The following is a 22118-nucleotide window of genomic DNA, read 5'->3' on the forward strand; positions in this document are numbered from 1 at the left end:
GCGCTGGCGGCCGGTGCGCAGGCGCCCACGCGTGTACGGTAGGTTCTGGAACGCGGCCGCTGAGGGGTCTGGCGCCATGTTGGGACTGAGGGGAAGGAGGAGAAGCTCCTGAAGCGGCGGGCGCGCAGCGGGAGCGGGAGTGGTGTCGGACCAGGGCAGCTAGAAGCCCTGCCCTTCCCGCCTCAGAGGATCATGACCCGGGCGGCGACCGCGAAGGTCGCGGTGGTGGGGGACGTGCCCTGGAGGGGCGGGCGCTGAAAGATGATGCCGTTTCCGGTGACAACCCAGGGACCACCGCAGCAGGCGCCGCCGCCGAAGTGCTATGGCATCTCCTCGCCTATCAGCCTAGCGGTCCCCAAGGAGACGGACTGCCTTCTCACCCAGAGGCTAATAGAAACCCTCAGGCCCTTCGGGGTCTTCGAAGAGGAAGAGGAACTGCAGCGCAGGATTTTAGTTTTGGAAAAATTAAATAATCTGGTAAAGGAATGGATACGCGAAATCAGTGAAAGCAAGAGCCTTCCCCAGTCTGTAATTGAAAACGTTGGCGGAAAGATTTTTACGTTTGGCTCTTACAGATTAGGAGTACATACGAAAGGTGCAGATATTGACGCCTTGTGCGTTGCACCAAGGCATGTGGATCGAAGCGACTTTTTCACCTCATTCTATGTTAAACTGAAACTACAGGAGGAAGTAAAAGATTTAAGGGCTGTTGAGGAGGCATTTGTGCCAGTTATCAAACTGTGTTTTGATGGGATAGAGATTGATATTTTATTTGCAAGATTAGCACTACAGACTATTCCAGAAGATTTGGACCTAAGAGATGACAGTCTGCTTAAAAATTTAGACATTAGATGCATAAGAAGCCTTAACGGTTGCCGGGTAACCGATGAAATTTTACATCTAGTGCCAAACATTGACAACTTCAGGTTGACTCTAAGAGCCATCAAACTGTGGGCCAAGTGCCACAATATCTATTCCAATATATTAGGTTTCCTCGGAGGTGTTTCCTGGGCCATGCTGGTAGCAAGAACTTGTCAGCTTTATCCAAATGCAGTAGCGTCAACTCTCGTGCGGAAATTCTTCTTGGTATTTTCGGAATGGGAATGGCCAAACCCAGTGTTACTGAAAGAGCCTGAAGAACGGAATCTTAATTTGCCTGTATGGGACCCAAGAGTAAATCCCAGTGATAGGTACCATCTTATGCCCATCATCACACCAGCTTACCCACAGCAGAACTCCACATACAACGTGTCTGTTTCAACCAGGATGGTCATGATTGAGGAGTTTAAACAGGGACTTGCTATCACACACGAGATTTTGCTGAGTAAGGCTGAGTGGTCCAAACTCTTTGAAGCTCCAAGCTTCTTTCAGAAGTACAAGCATTATATTGTACTTCTGGCAAGTGCACCAACAGAAAAACAGCATTTAGAATGGGTGGGCTTGGTGGAATCAAAGATCCGAATCCTGGTTGGGAGCTTGGAGAAGAATGAATTTATTACACTGGCACATGTGAATCCACAGTCATTTCCAGCACCCAAAGAAAATCCTGATATGGAAGAATTTCGTACAATGTGGGTGATTGGGTTAGTGCTAAAAAAGCCAGAAAACTCTGAAATTCTCAGTATTGATCTCACCTATGATATCCAGTCTTTCACAGATACTGTTTATAGGCAAGCAATGAATAGTAAGATGTTTGAGATGGGTATGAAAATTACTGCAATGCATTTAAGAAGAAAGGAGCTTCACCAGCTGCTGCCTCATCATGTGCTTCAGGACAAGAAAGCACACGCAACAGAAGGTAGAAGATTGACAGATCTGAACGACAGCAGCTTTGACTTGTCTGCAGGCTGTGAAAACAGCATGTCTGTGCCTTCATCTACTAGCACTATGAAGACAGGCCCATTGATTAGCAGTTCTCAGGGTAGAAATAGTCCTGCCCTGGCTGTAATGACAGCATCGATGGCTAACGTACAGGCTACTGAAATTTCCTTGCAACAGATGAATACCAGTGAAAGTTCAGGGGTTGCATTAAATGAAAGTATTCCTCACGCTGTCTCTCAGCCTGCCATTTCTCCATCACCAAAGGCCATGGTCGCCAGAGTTGTTTCTTCGACATGTCTCATAAGCCATCCAGACCTTCAGGAAACGCAGCAACAAGCATATCTAATCCTATAGTTGGAGCCTAGAGGATATTCTTGCCTCATAAAGAAGAAAGGACCAAGAAAAACAAAACAGAAGAGGAGAAACTCAATACAAAGACAAGTATAACTCCATTAGAAAAATTCAGACAGCATCTTCTCTGTTGGCCTCTCAGGTAACATCAGTATAGATCTTTCCAGTATCCCCATTCTCCCTGCAAATCCAGTTCCTGTTATCAAGAATTCAGTAAAAAAGGTTGAATGGTTAAAAACAACGTCAAGGGTCCATGAACAATATCTGCCAACTCAACCTGTCATCTTCAAATACTAAAGAAGGAGAATGAAGGGTACAGAGAATGACTTGAAATAGATTGAGGCTTATTTGGTAACTTCCTTTACTGGGCCAGTCTTGATCAGAAGGCCACATTAGTATGTGACAGCTAGAGGTACTGTTATTAATGTGTCAGCAACAGTTACATTAACTATTTCAAAGGACTACTGCCCTTAAAAAGAAAAAAACCTTTCAGCTATATTTGTACCCGTGACTGACATCTGGACTGGATTTATGTTTGATGATTTGTTGGGAAAATTTGCAATACAAACGGGTATCAGAATTCCTTATACTGATGATGCACTTTATATTTTTTATTAGAAAGTAGAACTAATTTTAGATTTTTCAAATTGGTGAATTTTATTTTTCCCTGAAGAGGTTTGTTCACTATTAATCTTAAAATTGGATACCATTGTGCAGTGGTGTACTATACTTCACAGAAAGCATAAAAGTACATCTAGCTCAGTCCCTATGAGGTAGCTGTAACCCTTTAAAATGAAATGTCAACTTTAAGGTATGTGTTTGACATCAAAACAATCATTAGTAGGTCTTTGGTTTTGATGGCACACTATGGAGAAAGGACACACTGGTTTCATCCATAGAACTGTTTTAGAGAGTAATCAGCGATCAAACATTTTCTTTGAGCTAACAAAGCTCCATGTTCTCTTTTCCTCAATCATTAGTCCTAAAACAAAAAAGCTTTTTGCCTCCCCCTCTTCTCTTTGCTTGTATGGGCACAGTATGCTTATGTGTCATTTCACAAGAAAAAAAGAATAATATTCTCTAAACCATGATGTGAAACCGACAATCCTGTGGCCACATGGCACAAACACCAAATATTGGTTACAATGAAACACCACATTTTAGCAAAACTTTACTAAATGTAATGTCTATGAGATATGTTTCTGATCTTGGATGACCATTTGATCGCTTCATATGAGAAGTTTTGTACATTCCACAGAATACCTCCTTATAGGAAAGTTAATTTCCAATTGCACACATAAGCAAAAAGGCATTTTCTTCAAGAATTTTAAGCACATTTTTATTTTTAAATGATTTATCAAAATTCATCTCTAAATTTTACATGTAGAAACATAAAAAAGTAATTTCTAGCAAGCACTTGACATCTTATTGGCTTTCTGCTCTTTTAGTCCACAAAAGATTAGCAATACTTTAAGTTGAAAAAAAAAAGATCCCTCATAATTAAGCAGTAGAGCATCTATGTTTAGGAAATGTGAGGGGCAACAGATGTGAATGAATGAAAGTTTAATCTTTCTTAATCTAGACAGCAAACTTAACAGGCTTTCCAATTAGCCTTGCTTTAACCCCTCCTGTCCCTTCTCTGACTCTGCACTTTTCGTGTTAAACTGCAATTACTTAAACTCTTTCTTGTCTTTCTGGATTAATTTTCTAAAGTTGGAATATAGTCATGTCCTTTTAGGCTGTAGAGACTTTTCTTTCACCATTACCTTCTGATCTCTAGTGTACAGTATTTCTTTTTCTCACATCTTTGCCCTTTCACCACAATAATAAGTCGGGTGAAGTGTGCACAGTATCTGTATTTTGAATGGCTATGGTGTTAGGTTGAAATGGCCAGGCAATAATTTAGTCTGGTCATTTTGTTTACACATGGGGAAAAAAATTAGTTTATTAAACATTACCTGTAACTGTATCTGTTTTACCAAGCTGGAACCTTGGAACTTTTTATTTCTAATTTTTATTAGTTGAATGTCAGACCATTTTTCCTGTGATGTACCTAGTGAGTGGAGTTTGCTTTGTTTTATAGTATCTATACTCCTGGTATATTCAAGCACTGTTTTGAAAACAGATGACTTATTTCTCCATTAAAAATGCAATAAAAATAAATGGCAAATAAGCAAAGTGAAACTAAAATACTGGACAGTAGTACGATTTAAATCTAAGATATGAATTCAGATGTACTTACATTGTTCTGAAGGAGGGTAGAAACACTGATGAACTTTTCAACTTTACTCAGTCTAGAATGTAATAATGTTTAGGGAAACATGAAAAGGTTAAAATTTCAAATCGGTAAAGATAAAAAATGAAGTTAAGCGGAATCCAAAAGAAGGCAGGAAAAAAAGGGGGAAAGCATACAAAAAAATAGAGTAAAAAGAAAACACAATCTATGGTCATGGAAATGAAACCAAATATATCTGTCACTACAATAAATGGACCAAACTTCGTGTTTTAAAAAGGCAGAGACAGTCAGATTCCATGGGAAAACCAAGTCCAACTGTATGCTGTTTTACTTAAGAGAGACACAACCAAAATAAAAGGATGGAAAAAGGCATGCTAATGAAAAGAAGGTGGTATAATAACAGTATCATTCAAGTAGGTGTCAGAGCAAAAATAATTATTAAGGGCAAAAGGACCATGCATTAATGATAGAAGACCTACCGCATCAGGAGCATTGAATAATTTAAAACTTGTCTACACCTAATAAATCAGCCTCAACATAAAATAACAAAGATGAACAGAAATTGCTAAATATGTCATTATCATAGAAGATTTCAAAACAGCCTTTCATTAACTGATATCAAGCAGATAAAAATAGAAGGGAAACAGTTTTTGAACACGGTCCAGCGTAGTGGCTGGTGGACTTTTCGCATTAAGGACCAGATAGTAAATATTTTCAGCTCTGTGAAGCCGTCAGGTCTCTGTCGCAGCTACTTAACTCTGCCTTTGTAGAGGGCAATCAGTCATAGACAATATGTAAACAGATGGCCAGGGCTGGATTTGTCACCCATCCCCCTCAGCCATTGTTTGCCATCAATGATCTGGTGAACATTTGTTATGGAACCTTCCACCCCACAATTGGAAAATGCATATTATTCTTAAGTATTGGGTGTGTACAAAAATTAACCTCATGCTATATCAAAAGTAATATTTAACATACTTCAAAGTATCTGATTTATAGGACATGTTCTCTGACCACAGAACAGTAAGTTAAAAATTAAGTAACAAATAGCATAAAGAAGACACAAAAAAGCTCAAGTCATAAAAGAAGAGGTTGGTATAATTAAGAGATTTTTTTTCATCAGATAATGAACAGTGAAAAGTGAAAAACTGAAAAACAGGCCCTAAGCTGGGAGAAGATTTTGTGATAAAACTGACAAATCATTACTATCCAGAATATATTAAGGATGGCAAAGGAAAAAGTCTATTTTAAAGATCAACAGGCCGGGTGCAGTAGCTCATGCCTGTAATCCCAGCACTCTGGGAGGTCAAGGCGGGTGGATCGCTTGAGGCCAGGAGTTCAAGCCCAGCCTCGGCAACATGACAACATGACAAAAAACCATCTCTACTAAAAATACAAAAATTAGCTGGTCATGGTGGCACATACCTGTAGCCCCAGCATGTACCTGTCTGTCCCAAGAGGCTCATGCAGGAGAATCGCTTGAACCCAGGAGATGAAGGTTGCAGTGAGCTGAGATCGCACCACAGCACTCCAGCCTGGGTGATGGTGAGAGTCTGTATTTAAAAAAAAAAAAAAAAAGCTGGATGCAGTGGTTCATGCTCGTAAACCCAGCGTTTTGGGAGGCCACGGCGAGCAGAACCCTTGAGGCCAGGAGTTTGATTCCAGCCTGACCAATGCGGTGAAACTCCACCTTTTGTATTTTTCTCTACAAAAGATACAGAAATTCGCTGAGCATGGTGATGCGCACCTGTAATCCTAGCTGCTTGGGAAGCTGAGGCATGAGAATCGCTTGAACCCAGGAGACGGAGGTTGCAGTGAACTGAGATCACGCTACTGCACTCCAGCCTGAGCGACAGAGCAAGACTCTGTCTTGAAAAATGAAAACAATAAAATCCCCAACAACCCAGCTTTAAAAAGTGGGCCAAAGAAATGCATAAGCATTTCACAGAAGAGGAACTAGGAACGGTCAATAAATGTGAAAATTTGCCCAATCTCAGTAATAATAAGGAAAATACAATATAAGACCAGAGAAGTATTTCTATTTTCTTTATTTTTCTTTCTTTCTTTTTTTTTTTTAACAAAAATATAAAAGTCTAACAGTGTCTAGGTATAGTGAGGATGAGGAGCAATGGAAACTCGAACACGGTGCCGGTGAGAACATGGTGCAAATTGTTTTGGCCCCTTTGGGAAGCAGCTTGGTCTTATCTGGCACAGTTGACGACGGGCCCACACTCTGCGTTCCAATTATTCTACTCGTAGGTCTTCACCCTTGTGCTGTGGGACACTGATGTACTTCATCTTACTGATCCCCTTAGTCTTTGGGGTGACCAGCGTCTGTGGGACCACAGCCGTGTCCAGAACCCTACACACCTTCTAGTTTACCTCCAGTGTGCCATTTAAATACCATAATTTTCTCTAGTATTTCTCGTGGTGGTAGAAAAGTCAGCACTTGAAAATGAGTATTTATATCAATGTTTTGTCATAGCCTAAAGTTTCAAACAATCCACATATCCATCAGTGAGGGAATGGCTGGATGATGGCATATTTGTGCAATAAATACCATAAAGTTGTAAAATTAAACCGTAGCTACCTGCGTCAATGTTAGCTGTGTCTCATCATGTTGGGGGGAAAAGCACATTGCAGAAAAATGCACAGAGCGTGATACCATTTATATAAGGTTTCAAAATAAGCAAAGTAGAGCAGTATAATTTAGGGTTCCAAAAATGTGTGGTGTAACTATAAATGAAAAAAGGCCATGTTAAACACGGAATCCAGGAAAGTGATTCCCTTTGGTAGGATGAGAGGTGGGGACAGGCAGGAAGATGTGCTTGGGAGGGTTGATGTGATTCTGGAACTAGTTCATTCTTTTTAGGTTGGGTGGTGGATGAAATGGTGTTCATTTTGTTATTAATCTAAGTTACAAATGCTTTCATATGTGTGAAATATAATTAAACAACCAATACCAAAGTGGTATCTTTTTGTTTTTGTTTGTTTGTTTTGAGACGGAGTCTCGCTCTGTCGCCCAGGCTGGAGTGCAGTGGCACGATCTTGGCTCACTGCAACCTCTGCCTCCTGGGTTCAAGCGATTCTCCTGCCTCAGCCTCCCAAGTAGCTAGGATTACCAGCACCCGCCACTATGCCTGGCTAATTTTGTATTTTTAGTAAAGATGAGGTTTCTCCATGTTGGTCAGGCTGATCTCAAACTCCTGACCTCAGGTGATCCGCCCTCCTCAGCCTCCCAAAGTGCTGGGATTACAGGCATGAGCCAACACGCCCGGCCTACCCCCAGCATCTTCAAGTCAGCAGTGGCATGTCGAATCTCCATCATTCTTTTGAGTATTTGACTTCCTTTCTGCTTTTTAAACAGTTCATGTGTTTAGGTGAGGCCCACCTGTATAATCTCCCTTTTGATGAACCCAAAGTGAACTGATGAATAAACTTATTTACATATCTGCAAAAATCTATTTTGCCATACAACAAAACATAATCATGAAATGACACAAACAGTTCCCACTCATACTCAAGGTTGGAGGGCGGGTTATGCAAAGCAAGGGTCACTGGGGGTCATCTTAGAATTCTGGTTGCCACAGTCTGCCATCTGGCCTGCAGTAACCCATAGTTACACCCGCATGCAAAACACACTCACCCCATCTCAAGGTCCCCCAGTCTCATCCTATTACAGTATCAGTTCAAGTCTAAAATCTCATCATCTTAATCTAAATCAGGTGTGAATGGGGCTTCTGGGTATAATCCATTAAGTACCACTCTTGGGGCACTATTTCTTTCCATCTGTGGACCTGTGACACTAAAGATACAAGTATCTGCCCCGACCCTCCCAACTTACAAAGGTGGGACAGGCATAGGGTAACAGTCACTCTGGTTCAAAAGTGAGGGAAATGGACCGGGCACGGTGGCTCATGCCTGTAATCCCAGCACTTTGGGAGGCCGAGGCAGGTGGATCACATGAGGTCAGGAGTTCGAGACCAACCTGGCCAACATGGTGAAACCCCATCTCTACCAAAAATACAAAAATTAGCAGCGTGTGGTGGCACATGCCTGTAATCCCAGCCACTTGGGAGGCTAAGGCACAAGAACCACTTGAAAGGCGGAGATTGCAGTAAGCCAAGATCATGCCATTGTACCCCAGCCTGGGCTACAAAGTGAGGCTCTGTGTTTAAAAAAAGGAGGAGGAGGAGGAGAAGAAGAAGAAGAAGAAGAAGAGGAAGAGGAAGAGAGGGGAAATGATCACTCTTGTAATTCAAGCATTTTGGGATGCTATGGTGGGAGGATAGCTTGAGGCCAGGAGTTCAAGAACAGTCTGGGCAACATAGCAAGACCCCATCTCTACAAAAAATAAAAAATTAGTCAGGCATGGTGGCACACACCTGTGTTCCCAGCACTCAGGAGGCTTAGATGAGAGGATTGCTTGAACCTAGGAGTCTGAGGTTGCAGTGAGCTATGAACACGCCACTGCACTCCAGCCTGGGCAACAGAGCTAGACCCTGTCTCAATAAATAAATAAATAAATAAATAATAGGAGAAAATGGAAGGTAAAAAGGTGCCACTGGTCTGGCCCAAAGCATTTTTGAACTCTAGTGAGGCAAATTCCAGTCCAGTGGAAGTTCTTTTGTTCCATTCCAAAGCCTGGGGATAGTCTCTTAGCTCTGCCTTCTGTCGTGTTGGTGCCACCCTCTGGGATCTTGGCTTCATCCTGTGAGTCATCTTTCCCTCTACATGGACGGTAGCATGTTTATCAGCTACTTCCTGTCTGTAGCCACCCCCTTCATTTTTCAGTGTCTCTGTTCCTTTCAGTCTAGGCCAGCAGTGTTTCTGCTGGCATAATTTTCTGAAGAACTTGTGGGCCGGATGAGGATTTCACGAGAATTCACTCCATTAGACAGAAGCCACATCCATAAATGTCTCTGAGATAATCCCTTCTCTACTTTTAGCTGCTGGTGAGATGGTGGAGGGACAGTGCTCTTGAACTTCCTTGAGGTGCTCTGTTTTGACTAAGAAAAATACATGAGAAACACCCTTACTCTACTGAGTCATTTATGTGACCAGGTACCCTGACCTTTTGGTCTTCCTGGGTTTCAGCAAAGGGTTGTCCAGGCCCACACTTGGTTTTTCCTCTCTGCCTCCCATCAGAAGCCATTTCTGACTTTTGGCATCTCTTGTCATCTGGAGAGGCTGTGCATTTTCAAACTTGTCCAGTCCTGGTTCTTATTTTGCTGAACAGTTCTTCAATTTCTCTCTCTCCTGTTGCCTCTCACCATAAGCAGCAAGAAGAAACCAGGGGGCACCTTCTATACTCTGCTTGGAAACCTCCTTGGCCATCTCTTCAGGTTCAGCATTTGCAAATTCTGCTTTCCAACAACTGCAGGATGACAATTTCAGTGAGCTCCCTGCCCTCACATCACAAGACTCCTCCTTCCTCCAGTTTCCAGTAACATGCCTCTCACTTCCTTCTGAGCCTTTGCTGGCAGGTTTGTGAGCATCTAGGTTTCTGCTGTTTGCAGCAATTTTGCCTTTCTCTGAGGTGATTTAGGAAGGTTCTCACTTTATTCTGAGAAAGAAGCAATGTCTTTACTGTGCACATTTGCTAGTAGCCTGTTCAAGGTAATCTAGACTTTTTCCATCCTGCTTCTCAGAGTCCTTCCAGCCTCCACCTATTGCCTGATTACCAAAGCACCTTCACGTTTTAGGTATTTGTTACAGTAGCACCCCATTTCCTGGCACTAAAATCTGAACTTTTCTTTTTTTTTTTTTTTTTTGAGACGGAGTTTTGCTCTTGTCACCCAGGCAATGGCACGATCTCGGCTCACTGCAACCTCCGCCTCCCAGGTTCAAGCAATTCTCCTGCCTCAGCCACCTAAGTAGCTGGGATTACGGGTGTGTGCCACCATGCCTGGCTACTTTTTTTTTTTTTTGTATTTTTAGTAGAGATGGGGTTTCGCCATGTTGGCAAGACTGGTCTTGAACTCCTGACCTCAGATGATCCACCCGCCTTGGCCTTCCAAAGTGCTGGAATTCCAGGCATGAGCCACCACACTCGGCCCTGAACTTGTTTTCTATTGCTTGCAACTACAAGTACAGCTTAAAACTATACTATTTAACTTACATTTTCCACAAGTCAGGAGTCTGGGCATGGGGGAGCTAGACCTTCTGTCCAGGTCTCACACAGCTGCACTCAAGGTATCGGCTGGGCTGCATTCCTCTCTGGAGCTCAGGGATTTCTTTCAGACTCACAAGTTGTTGGCAGAGTTCAATTCCTTGTGGTTTTAGGACTGAAGCCTCTGCATCTCTCTCCTCCTCTCTCACTGGCTTATAGCCGGGGACCACTCTCAGCTCCCAGTGACTGCTGTCAGGTTGTCCCCGTGATGCCCTGGAGAACTTCCGTGGCATCACACACTTCTCACACTTCATATCTCTCTGACTTCTCTTCCGTGACCAGCTGGAGAGAACTCTGGGCTTTGAAGGAGCACACGTGATTAGGTTTGGCCCAATGAATAACCTCCATATCTCAAAGTCAGCTGATAGACAACCTTAACTATTATATCTGCAGAATCTCTTCTCCCATGCAGCATAATCACAGAGTGAGCCCAGAGGGCAGAGATCATGGAGCCATCTTAGAATTCTGCCTACCATAGTGACCTTCCATGCTTTTTCTGTGCTTATATTATTCTGCAGGGGACTTCTTACATATGTATGTACATACCTACAGGGTTCTTTTTGTCAAAGATTTTTGTTTTTTTGTTTTTTGTTTTAAATGGAATCATCTGTGTAGTGTGGGTAAAAGGAATGAAGAAAAAAATGAAAAGAAAAAAATGGGGGAATCATATACTTAGTTTTCTGTATTTGTCATACCAGATCCTGTCTGGAAATTACATCGTGTGTTATACCGCCAATGCATTCATCTTAATGGTTATGGAATATTCCTTGGTGTAGACGAAACACTGTGTATTTGGGGATTGTTAGGAACAATTTTGCAACTTACCTTCCTACGTATACCATATTTCACCAAAGAAAAGATGTTATCAGTAGTAAGATCACCAGTGTTAACCAACATAAAAAATACGACAATTAAACTAGGACATAATACTTTCTTATTATCTAGGATTTTTATTTTTTACTTAAGCTATATGGTATCTAAAGATTTATTTCAACACAGATTTTGATCTGTATTCGTTTTGTGCATACACAGAAAGGTATGCAAGACTGAAATGAATTTAGAGTCTAAGTCTTTTCAAATCAGAGCCGTCCCTGTCCACACTCCCCACACAGTATCATTTTATTTGTCCTCAAGCGGATTGGTGATGTGGCATCCCCTGCTGTCTCATCTCTAGTATGTTCTTCCAAGCCACTTGCATATTCAGTCTGCAAGTTTGTTGCAGATAACAGCTGGAAGGTATGTTCATTCTTTGGATGGTCCTGAATTAACTGAAATGTTGCAGAATCTCGCCCCAGGCAACAACAACCAAGTTCTCACCTCACAGCTGCAGCCTGGCTGACATTCCACAGAATACAGGATGTCTTCCAGTTCCAGAGATGTTAGAAGATAAACACGTGTGTTTAGGAGTTGATGGAATTAATCCTATGAATGTTCATTCATTCATTCATTCATTCATTCTTGTAGTAGAATGAAAACTATGTACACTTAAAAATTTTTACTTATTTTCACCAAAGTTATGTATATATATGCACAGTTAAAGCAATACTTTCTCATTACTAATTAAAAGCAAAACAGCAGTTCTCTGCCATAGCCATTCCTTCTTCCCAGTATTGAACTCCCCACAACCACTTTCAACTGTGAACTGTTTCTTTTTGGCTTTTAATTCCTTATCTTTTTTTTTTTTTTTTTTTTTTTGAGACGGAGTTTCCCTCTTGTTGCCCAGGCTGGAGTGCAATGGCATGATCTCGGCTCAACGCAACCTCTGCCTCCCAGGTTCAAACGATTCTCCTGCTTCAGTCTCCCAAGTAGCTGGGATTACAGGCATGTGCCACCATGCCTGGCTAATTTTGTATTTTCGGTAGAGATGAGGTTTCTCCACGTTGGTCAGGCTGGTCTCAAACTTCTGACCTCAGGTGATCTGCCTGCCTCGGCCTCCCAAATTGCTGGGATTACAGGCGTGAGCCACCAGGCCCAGCCTAATTTCCTGTCTTTAAATAACAAATGTATCCTGCTATGTCTTGATTTTTAAAAATTTTAGACATTTTCTAGTGACTTCCTTCAATGGAAAATGAGAACTTAGGTCTTTTCACCACCCCCCTCTCCAAATTTCCAATTCCTATTGCCCAATCTTCTCAATATAGTTATGTTTTTTTTTAGATTAATAATCAGGGTTTGCATTTTTATGATCATGTGTAGCTTTTCACAACTAAAGATGGATCTATACAAAGATTGTTTTTCCTTCCTGTCCAACTTTTTTTTTTTTTTTTGTAGTTAATTATTGTCCTTCTTGCTTGTCCGTTCTTTTCCTTGGTACTTTTTATTATTTCCACATTCCCTTAACAGTCTTAATTGTCTTCCCTCTTTTAAGATGTTTAGATATATTCAATATGTTATCAATTTCAGCTTCTTGGAGCCGTCTTCCTTGTCTCTGTTGGATTATAACGTAAAGAAATGTATTTGCTGAGTTTTTTTTTTCAGTTTTATTATAAGAGGTATTTTTATACCCTAAAATTTACCTGTTTTTAGTATACAATCGAATGAATTTTTAGTAAATTTACAAAGTTGTGTGATCATCATCACAGTCCAGTCAGTATTTTTTTTTCTTTCAGACTCTGTCACCCAGGCTGGAGTGCAGTACCGCGATCTTAGCTCAGGAGATCGAGACCATTCCTGGCTAACACGGTGAAATCCCGTCTCTACTAAAAATACAAAAAAAAATTAGCCGGGCGTGGTGGCGGGCGCCTGTAGTCCCAGCTACTCGGTAAGCTGAGGCAGGAGACTGGCGTGAACCCGGGAGGCGGAGCTTGCAGTGAGCTGAGATCGTGCCGCAGCACTCCAGCCCGGGCGACAGAGCGAGACTCCGTCTCAAAAAAAAAGAAGATTGTACCTCTGGGACAAAAGAGACAAATACGCAGTGGTGGCTGAGATGAAACAGCGCCCTCCACAGGGCTGTCGGTGTTGGTGGCCTGCCCAGCGCCATGCTGGATGCGGTGAGCAGGACTGTGCTTCGCTGGTAACCGTGACCCGCTAGAAGAAAAGGGCTCACAGGCTTCCCAGGATAACTAGCTACGGCCCCTGGTTTCGGCTGGATAAAGTTCTTGGTTCCGCCACGCCGCTCTCTCCTCGGCACAGCCGTGGAGAGCTCCGTCTCCATCTGTGTCTGCCTAACAAATGGCTTAAGCATTTTATCTCCTCAGTTACCCATTATCTTAATTAGGTTTTCAGTTGCTTCTCATAGAGCGCGATTGTTGTTCCCTGAGTAAGACTCTAATTAGTATGAGGCGGTCCAAGTTTCATCATGGAAATAATTCCCTAGAGTATGTAAAAAAAAAATAATAATAATTTCTTCTCCCTCTAAAAAAAAATGGAACCTCTTAATTTGCCGACAATTTGGAAAATAAGTGAAAGTATAAAGAAAGGAGTAGAAATCACCTGTTGGCTCACCTCCTGGAGAGAAGCATTTTCAACGTTTTGGTGCTTTTCATTCTGGTGTTTTCTTAGTGTATGCATTCATTTACTTCATTTAGTGATCGATTAGAGATGGGGTTCTGGCGTTTTCTCAGAATATGCCTTCATTTTCTGACTTTATTTATGAGGTCTTGCTCTGTCACCCAGGCTGGAGTGCAGTGGCACAATCATAGCTCATGCAGCCTCCATCTCGTGGGTTCAATAGTTACTCCTGCCTCCATCTCCTGAGTAGCTGGGACAAGGTGTGTCCCACCACATCTGGCTCATCTTTTTATTTTTGTGGATTCGGGGTCTGGCTCTGTTACCTAGTCTGCTCCCAAACTCCTGGCTTCAAGTGATCCTCCCGCCTCAGCCTCCCAAAGTACTGGGATTACAGGCATGAACCACCATGCGCAGCCTACATTAGCTTTCTTTAGGTTAGGTTTCTAAAGTATTCTGCAAATATAATTTTCATATACAGGACACCTCTCGCTTCTTTCTTCCTTTTTATTTTTTATTTTTTTCCTATGTAGGTCAAATTCTGACACCCCTTGCTTCTTAATTCGCTCCCTTTCCTCGATCCTAGCACTCAGGGGCCACATGTGGTTGACTCCTGGGTCATGAATCTGACATGATTTGCTTCTGATCTTTAAAAATATTACTGGTGAAACCCCGTCTCTACTAAAAAATACAAAAAAAAATTAGCCGGGCGAGGTGGCGGGCGCCTGTGGTCCCAGCTACTCGGGAGGCTGAGGCGGGAGAATGGCGTGAACCCAGGAGGCGGAGCTTGCAGTGAGCTGAGATCCGGCCACTGCACTCCAGCCTGGGCGACAGAGCGAGACTCCGTCTCAAAAAAAAAAAAAAAAAAATATTACTGGCCAGGTGCAGTGGCTCATACCTGTAATCCCAGCACTTTGGGAGACTGAGGTAGGAGGAATGCCTGAGCACAGGAGTTTGGGACCAGCCTGGGCAAAATAGCGAGACCCTGTCTCTACAAAAAATACAAAATTAGCTGAGTGTGGTGGTGTCCACATGTAGTCCCAGCTACTTGGGAGACTGACGCAGAAGGATTGCTTGAACCCAGTAGGTAGAGGCTGCAGTGAGCTGTGATTGTGCCACTGCACTCCAGCCTGGGTGACAGAGCAAAACCCTGTCTCAAAAACACAACAAAACAGTCTGAATTTTGCTTATTCACCATGTCTAGTCACCTTGCTAACTTCACTTGTTAATTGTAATAATTTTTTCCATAGATTATTTTGCATTTCCTGCATACACAATCACATTGTCTGCAAAATACTGATAATTGAATTTGCTTCCTTCTTTCTTTTCTTTTCTTTTTTTTTTTAGACAGAGTCTCACTCTGTTGCCAGGCTGGAGTGCAGTGGTGTGATCTCAGCTCACTGCAACCTCTGCCTCTCAGGTTCAAGCAATCCTCCTGCCTCAGCCTCCCAAGTAGCTAGGACTACAGGTGCCTACCACCATGCCCAGCTAACTTTTTGTATTTTTAGTACAGATGGGGTTTCACCATGCTCGTCAGGATAGTCTGGATCTCTTGACTTCATGATCTGTCTGCCTCGGCCTCCCAAAGTGCTAGGATTACAGGCGTGAGCCACTGAGCCTGGCAACTTCTTTCTTTTCAATCCTGTATCTTTCCTCTATTTTTCCCCGCCTGTTGTACTGACTAGGACCTAGTACAAAGTTGAAGAGAAGTGGTTACAGCAGGCATCATTGTCTTGTTCCTGATGGCAAGAGGAAGTTACATATACAGTCTCCCTAGAATTGTTTCCCTAATGGGAGAATTGGTTCCCAAAAGTGAGGCTAATATGCTCCTGTCTAGCCACAGTTGCTTTGTAGGGCTTTTTTTTTTTTTTTTTTTTTTTGGAGTCTCGCTCTGTCACCCAGGCTGGAGTGCAGCGACGTGATCTTGGCTCACTGCAACCTCCGCCTCATGGGTTCAAGCAATTCCCCTGTCTCAGCCTCTCGAGTAACTGGGATTACAGGCACCCACCATCATGCCTGGCTAATTTTTGTATTTTTAGTAGAGACGGGTTTCCCCATGTTGTCCAGGCTGGTCTTGAACTCCTGACCTCAGGTGATCCACCTGCCTCGGCCTCCCAAAGGGCTGGGATTACAGGCATGAGCCACAGCACCCAGCCTTTGTAGGGTTTCTGTAATGAGAATAAAATGGAATTAGATGCAAAATGCCCAGAATCAAGCTGGCCATGGCATAGGGAGGTGCTTACCAAATTATGCCTAAGCAGTTCTTTTTTGTACATTTGAAATGATTTTCCTTCAAGGACTGCTTGATGGTCTTACGGCTCTGTGTCCTTTGCTAGCTTAGAAAAGGGTGCTTCAGCTAAAAGAAGACTCATTTCAGGCCCATCTGACCTCTGTGTTTTGCAGCAGTAACTGCAGAGTTTATTTAGCAGCGCGTCCCCGGCTGTTACTAGGGGCCACTTTAAAATCCTCTCTTGGCCAAGGGCAGTGGCTCACGCCTGTAATCCCAGCACTTTGGCAGGCCAAGGCAGGCAGATCACGAGGTCAAGAGATCAAGACCATCCTGGCCAACATGGCGAAACCCCGTCTGTACTAAAAATACAAAAAATTAGCTGGCGGGGGCAGGGTGGTGTGGCAGGCGCCTATAATCCTAGCTACTTGGGAGGCTGAGGCACAATAATCACTTGAAACCGTGAGGCAGAGGTTTCAGTGAGCCGAGATGGCACCACTGCACTCCAGCCTGGGCAACAGAGCGAGACTCCTCAAAAAAAAAAAAAAAAAATTGTCTTTTGCCAGGCATGGGGGTGTGCGCCTATAGTCCCAGCTATTCTGAGGCCCTGAGGCCAGATGTTCGAGGCTGCAGGGCGTTATGGTGACCACGCCTGTGAATCCACACTGCACTCCAGCCTGGGCAACATAGCAAATAAGTAAAATCGTCTCCCGTTCCCCAGTAGCGGTCAAGTTCTGCAGCCCAGGAAAGTTTCATTATCCCCTCTGTCTCCAGTCCTAGTCACCTCATCTCTGAGGCCTGAAAGTGAGGATGGGTGACAGAAACGGTTCCAAGTTGTATATATCATTATTCCAAACCATCAAGAGCCGGGGAGGGAAGAGAAAACAGGATCAGGAGGTGAAAGCTGCTGGCTGAGTTTATAGAGGAACTGAGCGACATTCAGGAAAAGCCTGTGTTTTTCTTTCCAGGGCTGGTCAGAGTCTGTGGGAGCTGGTGACGGTCACCAGCTGCTTGTCCAGGTTCCCTGTGCACCCCCGGCACGCAGAGCCCCACCCTCTCTGCCAGCAGCCGGTCACTAGGCACTGCCTTCTCGAGGAGGGGAGGGGGTGGCCTAGACAGAGTCGTGTGTCGTGGCTGCATGCTGTCCCCTCGCCTCTTCCTCCAGCAGTGACTGCCTCACCTGGGAGATGAGGCTGTGCTCAGCAGCTCGGCTTGGCCCAGGCTGGGGAGGAAGTCCACTAACAGGGCTTCAGGGACACAGAGCTCAGCGCTCCTTTCGTTACGGCCTCTGCTGTGAGAGTAGAAGAAGGATGTCAACAACGACCGTCCCATCCCCATCTTCCCCATTGCCGCGGTGCCCTGCACTTTCTACTCCTTCCATCCCATGTCAAAGGCAAACATTTCATGGCCAGGCAGGCCTGTCTGCGAACCATGGTCCCTTAGGAGGCCTGCATTGCTATTCCAACCTCTGGCCTTGTCACGTCTTTTTTTTTTTTTTTTTTTTTTTTTTTTCGAGACAGGTTCTTGCTCTATTGCCCAGGCTGGAATGCAGTGGCGTGATCATAGCTCACTGCAGCCTCGACCTCCTGGGCTCTGGGCTCTGGTGATTCTACCACCTCAGCCTCCCAAGTAGCTGGGACTGCAGGCACACACCACCACGCCCAGCTAATTTTTGTATTTTTTTGTAGAGACAGGGTCTTTGCGATGTTGCTCAGCCTGGGCTTGAACTCAAGCCATCCTCCTGCATTGGCCTTCCAAAGTGCTGGTATTACAGGCGTGAGCCACTGGGCCTGGCCTTGTGTTATCTTCTTAAAATGTCAGAAAGTGTACGTTTTGCTTCTGAGGCTGGGACCCCATGTATTAGCAGATGGTTGGAGCCAGGCAGGTCCCTGAGGGATGCTGTGGGTGAAACAGGGCTACCCACCAAGGTCCTAGTTACCCAGACCCTGCCTTATTCCTGGGCCAGGTTGTTTTTCTGCCTCTCCACCAGAGCAGATCAACAAGGGGCAGCAGGGGAGACCCGCCCCCGCCGGCTTTCTCTGCAGGAACTGACAGACACTTACCCTGAGAAGGATTGAAATTGACACTAAATCAAACTGGAGGCTCCCCAGCAAGCTCTCCCAGTGCTTGTGGGTGTCACCTTGCTCCCTGTAAGGAACCGCTGTGGACAGGGCTTTGGAGGGGGAGTGCTCTGGCAGTGGCTCCTCTCCCTGGCTGCTGTGTTCTAGAACCTTCCAGATGGCATTTACCAATACAGATTCCTGGACATCCCTCAAACCTACACAGCACCTCTGTTCCCAGTGAACTCAGTCACGCCAGGGCAGGAACATTCCCAGAGATCCTTGAAGAAGACGAGGGCGTTGGGGCCACAGCTGACCTCGGCTAAAACTAGGCCAGCCCGTCTTGTCCCTCACGTGGGGTAGGCAACGAAAGAATGGGTATATTCTGGCTTGCAGCCTGGAGGTGTCCCCTTCACCCACAGCAGGGACTGGCGCTTTATTTAAGATGAATAACTTCCCGTCTAAAATTATTGTTATGAAAGGCTGCGGCCATCCTGCCATTTTGCTTTATTAGAATTCATTTGTTTTGAAATAGTGGTTTCCTTTTGTTGTCATTTTGTTTTGTTTTGAAACGGAGTCTCCCTCTGTTGCCAGACTGGAGTGCAATGTCGTGATCTCGGCTCACTGCAACCTCCGCCTCCCGGGTTCAAGCGATTCTCCTGCCTCAGCCTCAGGAGTAGCTGGGACTATAGGCGCCCGCCACCACGCCCAGCTAATTTTTGTATTTTTAGTAGAGACGAAGTTTCACTGTGTTAGCCAGGATGGTCTTGATCTCTTGACCTTGTGATCCACCCGCCTCGGCCTTCCAAAGTGCTGGGATTACAGGTGTGAGCCACCATGCCCAGCCAGAAATAGTGGTTTCTTGATGATGTATTTCTCACTGAACTTATTTCATGTTGGTGGAATCTCCCATCGGTTGCATAGGGGCCCCTGGGTTGACCCTGTTCTTGGCAAAGAACATACCTGTATAAGACCCCCAAACCAGGCAGTCCCTAAAATTGCAAAGCCCTGACCTCCCCTTCCTAAGCAATTTGCTGCCAGGTCTGAGGGCCTTGAAACCTCCACGCTGTGTGTCTAGCGATGGCGCCATGCGATGCTTCTGAAGGTGGCTGGGGTCAGCATTGGGAGAGATGCTCTCCACATACATCTGTCTCCCTCCACCCAAAGGCCAAGTGGGGGCGATTTCTGTCCCAGTTCAGGCAGATCCACCCTGGGACTGCACAGCGCTGACACACTCAGATGACTCAGGTGACGAAGCTGTATCAGGTCAGGCACAAACAGGGCTCGATTGCAGCTCTCTGTGTGGGAACTTGGGAGGCCACATCAGCCCCCAACAAGCCTGACAGCAGACCCCTGGGAACACGAGTGCTGGGATCCCATCTCCTGCAGCCTCATCTTGGGACAGGGCCAAGTCACAAAGCCACACGTGAGCAAGAGGCCTTTCAAACTTCTGTGATTTTTACTTTAACAGAAGTGTTTATGCTGGGCACGGTGGCTCACACCTGTAATTCCAGCACTTTGGGAGGCCTAGGTGGGCGGATCACTTGAGGTCAGGAGTTCGAGACCAGCCTGCCCAAGATGGTGAAACCCCGTCTCTAATCTAAAGATACAAAAATTAGTCCAGCATGGTGGCACACACCTGTAATCCCAGTTACTTGGGAGGCTGAGGCAGGAAAATCACTCGAACCCAGGAGGCAGAGGTTCCAGTGAGCCGAGATTTTGCTACTGCTACTCCAGCCTGGGCGACAGAGTGAGACTCTGTCTCAAAACAAACCAACAAAAGAGTTTTTAAAAATAAAGTATCATCAGTTACATTTACCTGACACCTGGGTTCCCACCTCCCAGATTGGACAGGTAAAGATTTCTATCATATTTGTTTAGAGTTTTTAAAAATTAAATAAGTCAACCATGATATAAAGTTATGATAATATATTTATTATAAATTATATATAACATATATTCTGTTACATACTGGACGCTATACTACATCCTGTGAAACTGAAGTCATTTCTTCCACCACCCCTAGGCTTACTCCGCTGCCTGCTGAGGGCAGCCACCATGTGGTAAATTCACTGTGTGCCTTGCTGTTCTGTAAAATAGCTCTACATTGATCACACGTTTGGCCGTGAAACACATTTGTTTGAATTCTCAGCGAATTAAAAAACACTGAAATTATACCAACCACACTCTCTGACCCCAGCCCAACAAAAATAGAAATCAGCACTAAGAGGATTGCTCAAAACCATACAATTACATGGAAATTAAACAACCTACTCCTGAATGACTTTGGAGTAAAAAATAGCTTTGCATGCAAATACATAGAAACCATAAGCGATGTACAGCGGTGTTTTAGGTGCTTTAAAAAAACCTGAGCCAACGCGTCATACCATGTGTTATGTCATGTCACGTGTCACCTGAAGCTTTGCTCTTTCACCCTGTGGTCATGTACACAGCTGGCTACGGTCTTCTCTCTGCAGAGCTCTCCTCCCATGCATGGCAGCTCCCTGTGAGGGGCGATTGGGTGGGTTCTGGGATTTGCTAACTCAAGCAGTGCTGAATGCACGTGTGCACGTGTGCATGCATGTGTGCACGAGTGCACGGGTCCTGCTGTCTGTCCCACAGCAGGGGACTGAGGAGCAGAGTGGCGTGGTCAGTTGCTGTCCACACTGGCCATGCCCGCAGCCGTGCCATTGTTGGCATTGGCTGCTGCTGCTGCTTCACCTCCCCTACACCTGCACTCAGAGGGAGGCTCTGTCATGCTTGTGGCCTTGGGTGCAGGGACAACGCCGCCACCCAGAGGAGAGGCCTCAACTCCAGCCCCTCGTTGAAAACTGGCAGCCTGGCCCTTCTGCACTCATGCAGGCCCACCTAGCACCAGGAAGGAGACCCTGGGAGTGGCCCCTGCATGTCAGCATTGGTTCTGACCTGCAGACATCCCAGCCCTGGGCCTGAGGAGGCTGTGGGGCCTTGCCTGGAGGAGCAGGGTATACTCAGCTGCGAGCCACTTGCCTGGGGCTGCAGCCCCAGGGGACACGGGCCTGGGACATCCTGTGCCGCATTTGTGGCCAGGCCCCCTGGGAGCCCCTGGGACTCTAGGAGGAGAAGCAACCCTTCCTGCCCCATGGCCCTGGGACTTCTAGAAGGTCACTCTGGGGTCACCTCCTGCAACCCGGCCCCAGAGTTGGGAAAAACTTGGGGGCCGGAGCATCATCTGGAGTTGTTTTTGTTCTTCTTTCGGATCTGACCCCACAGTTGTGCAATGAGGCTGAGCTGTGGGGCTCATAAGGCTTGTGGGAGTGGCAGGTGGGACGAGGTAGGGGAACCAGGCCCCACCTGCTGGGCACCTGCCGCCCGCCAGGCTGGGCCGGGTTCTGCAGCCGGCAGGAGCACAGGCGATGAGCAGCCAAGCCCAGCAGCCTCGCACTGCGGCTGGGCGGCCTCCCTCACGCCCCAGCCCCCTGCGGGCTGCAGATGCACAGGCTGCCGGCTGCCTTGGGAAGGACAGTGGGGCCGCTGGCGCTGGTAAGGGTCGTCCTCGGCCAGCTGCCGCCTCCCTCCATCCGGCTTTTGTTTGGTTTTATTGGGAATGGCTGGAGGAAAGGCCGCCACAGATGGGGACGGATCTTAACCTGAAAGGCTGCATACAGGGAACTCAGCAGAGGGCTCAGAAAAGACAGCGCCAGGTCAGCTGGGGACTGGTGAGCGGTTTTCGTCTATTGCAGCCGACTGGCTTTCCCAGAGCATGCATTTAGAGTGTGTGTCTGTATTTATGAGATTTTACATCTTCTTCTAAGGGTGTGTGTT

The 22118-nt window shown here is 45.3% G+C and overlaps 2 protein-coding genes across 3 annotated transcripts in view; both read left to right on the top strand.

Annotated features, from left to right (window-relative positions):
- Positions 1-22118, top strand: part of RADIL (Rap associating with DIL domain) — an 81972-nt gene that overhangs the window by 22286 nt on the left and 37568 nt on the right. The window lies entirely within an intron of this gene.
- PAPOLB (poly(A) polymerase beta) lies at positions 21-4356 on the top strand. The gene has a single exon (XM_003895680.3). The coding sequence runs from the start codon at positions 262-264 to the stop codon at positions 2173-2175; it is 1914 nt and encodes a 637-aa protein (XP_003895729.1). The 5' UTR covers positions 21-261; the 3' UTR covers positions 2176-4356.

Source organism: Papio anubis, chromosome 4 (assembly GCF_008728515.1).
Source record: "Papio anubis isolate 15944 chromosome 4, Panubis1.0, whole genome shotgun sequence".
In the NCBI taxonomy this organism is placed as follows: Eukaryota; Metazoa; Chordata; class Mammalia; order Primates; family Cercopithecidae; genus Papio; species Papio anubis.

Coding starts and splice junctions, on each gene's coding strand:
- PAPOLB (XM_003895680.3), top strand. CDS start 262: ATGATGCCGTTTCCGGTGACAACCCAGGGACCACCGCAGCAGGCGCCG.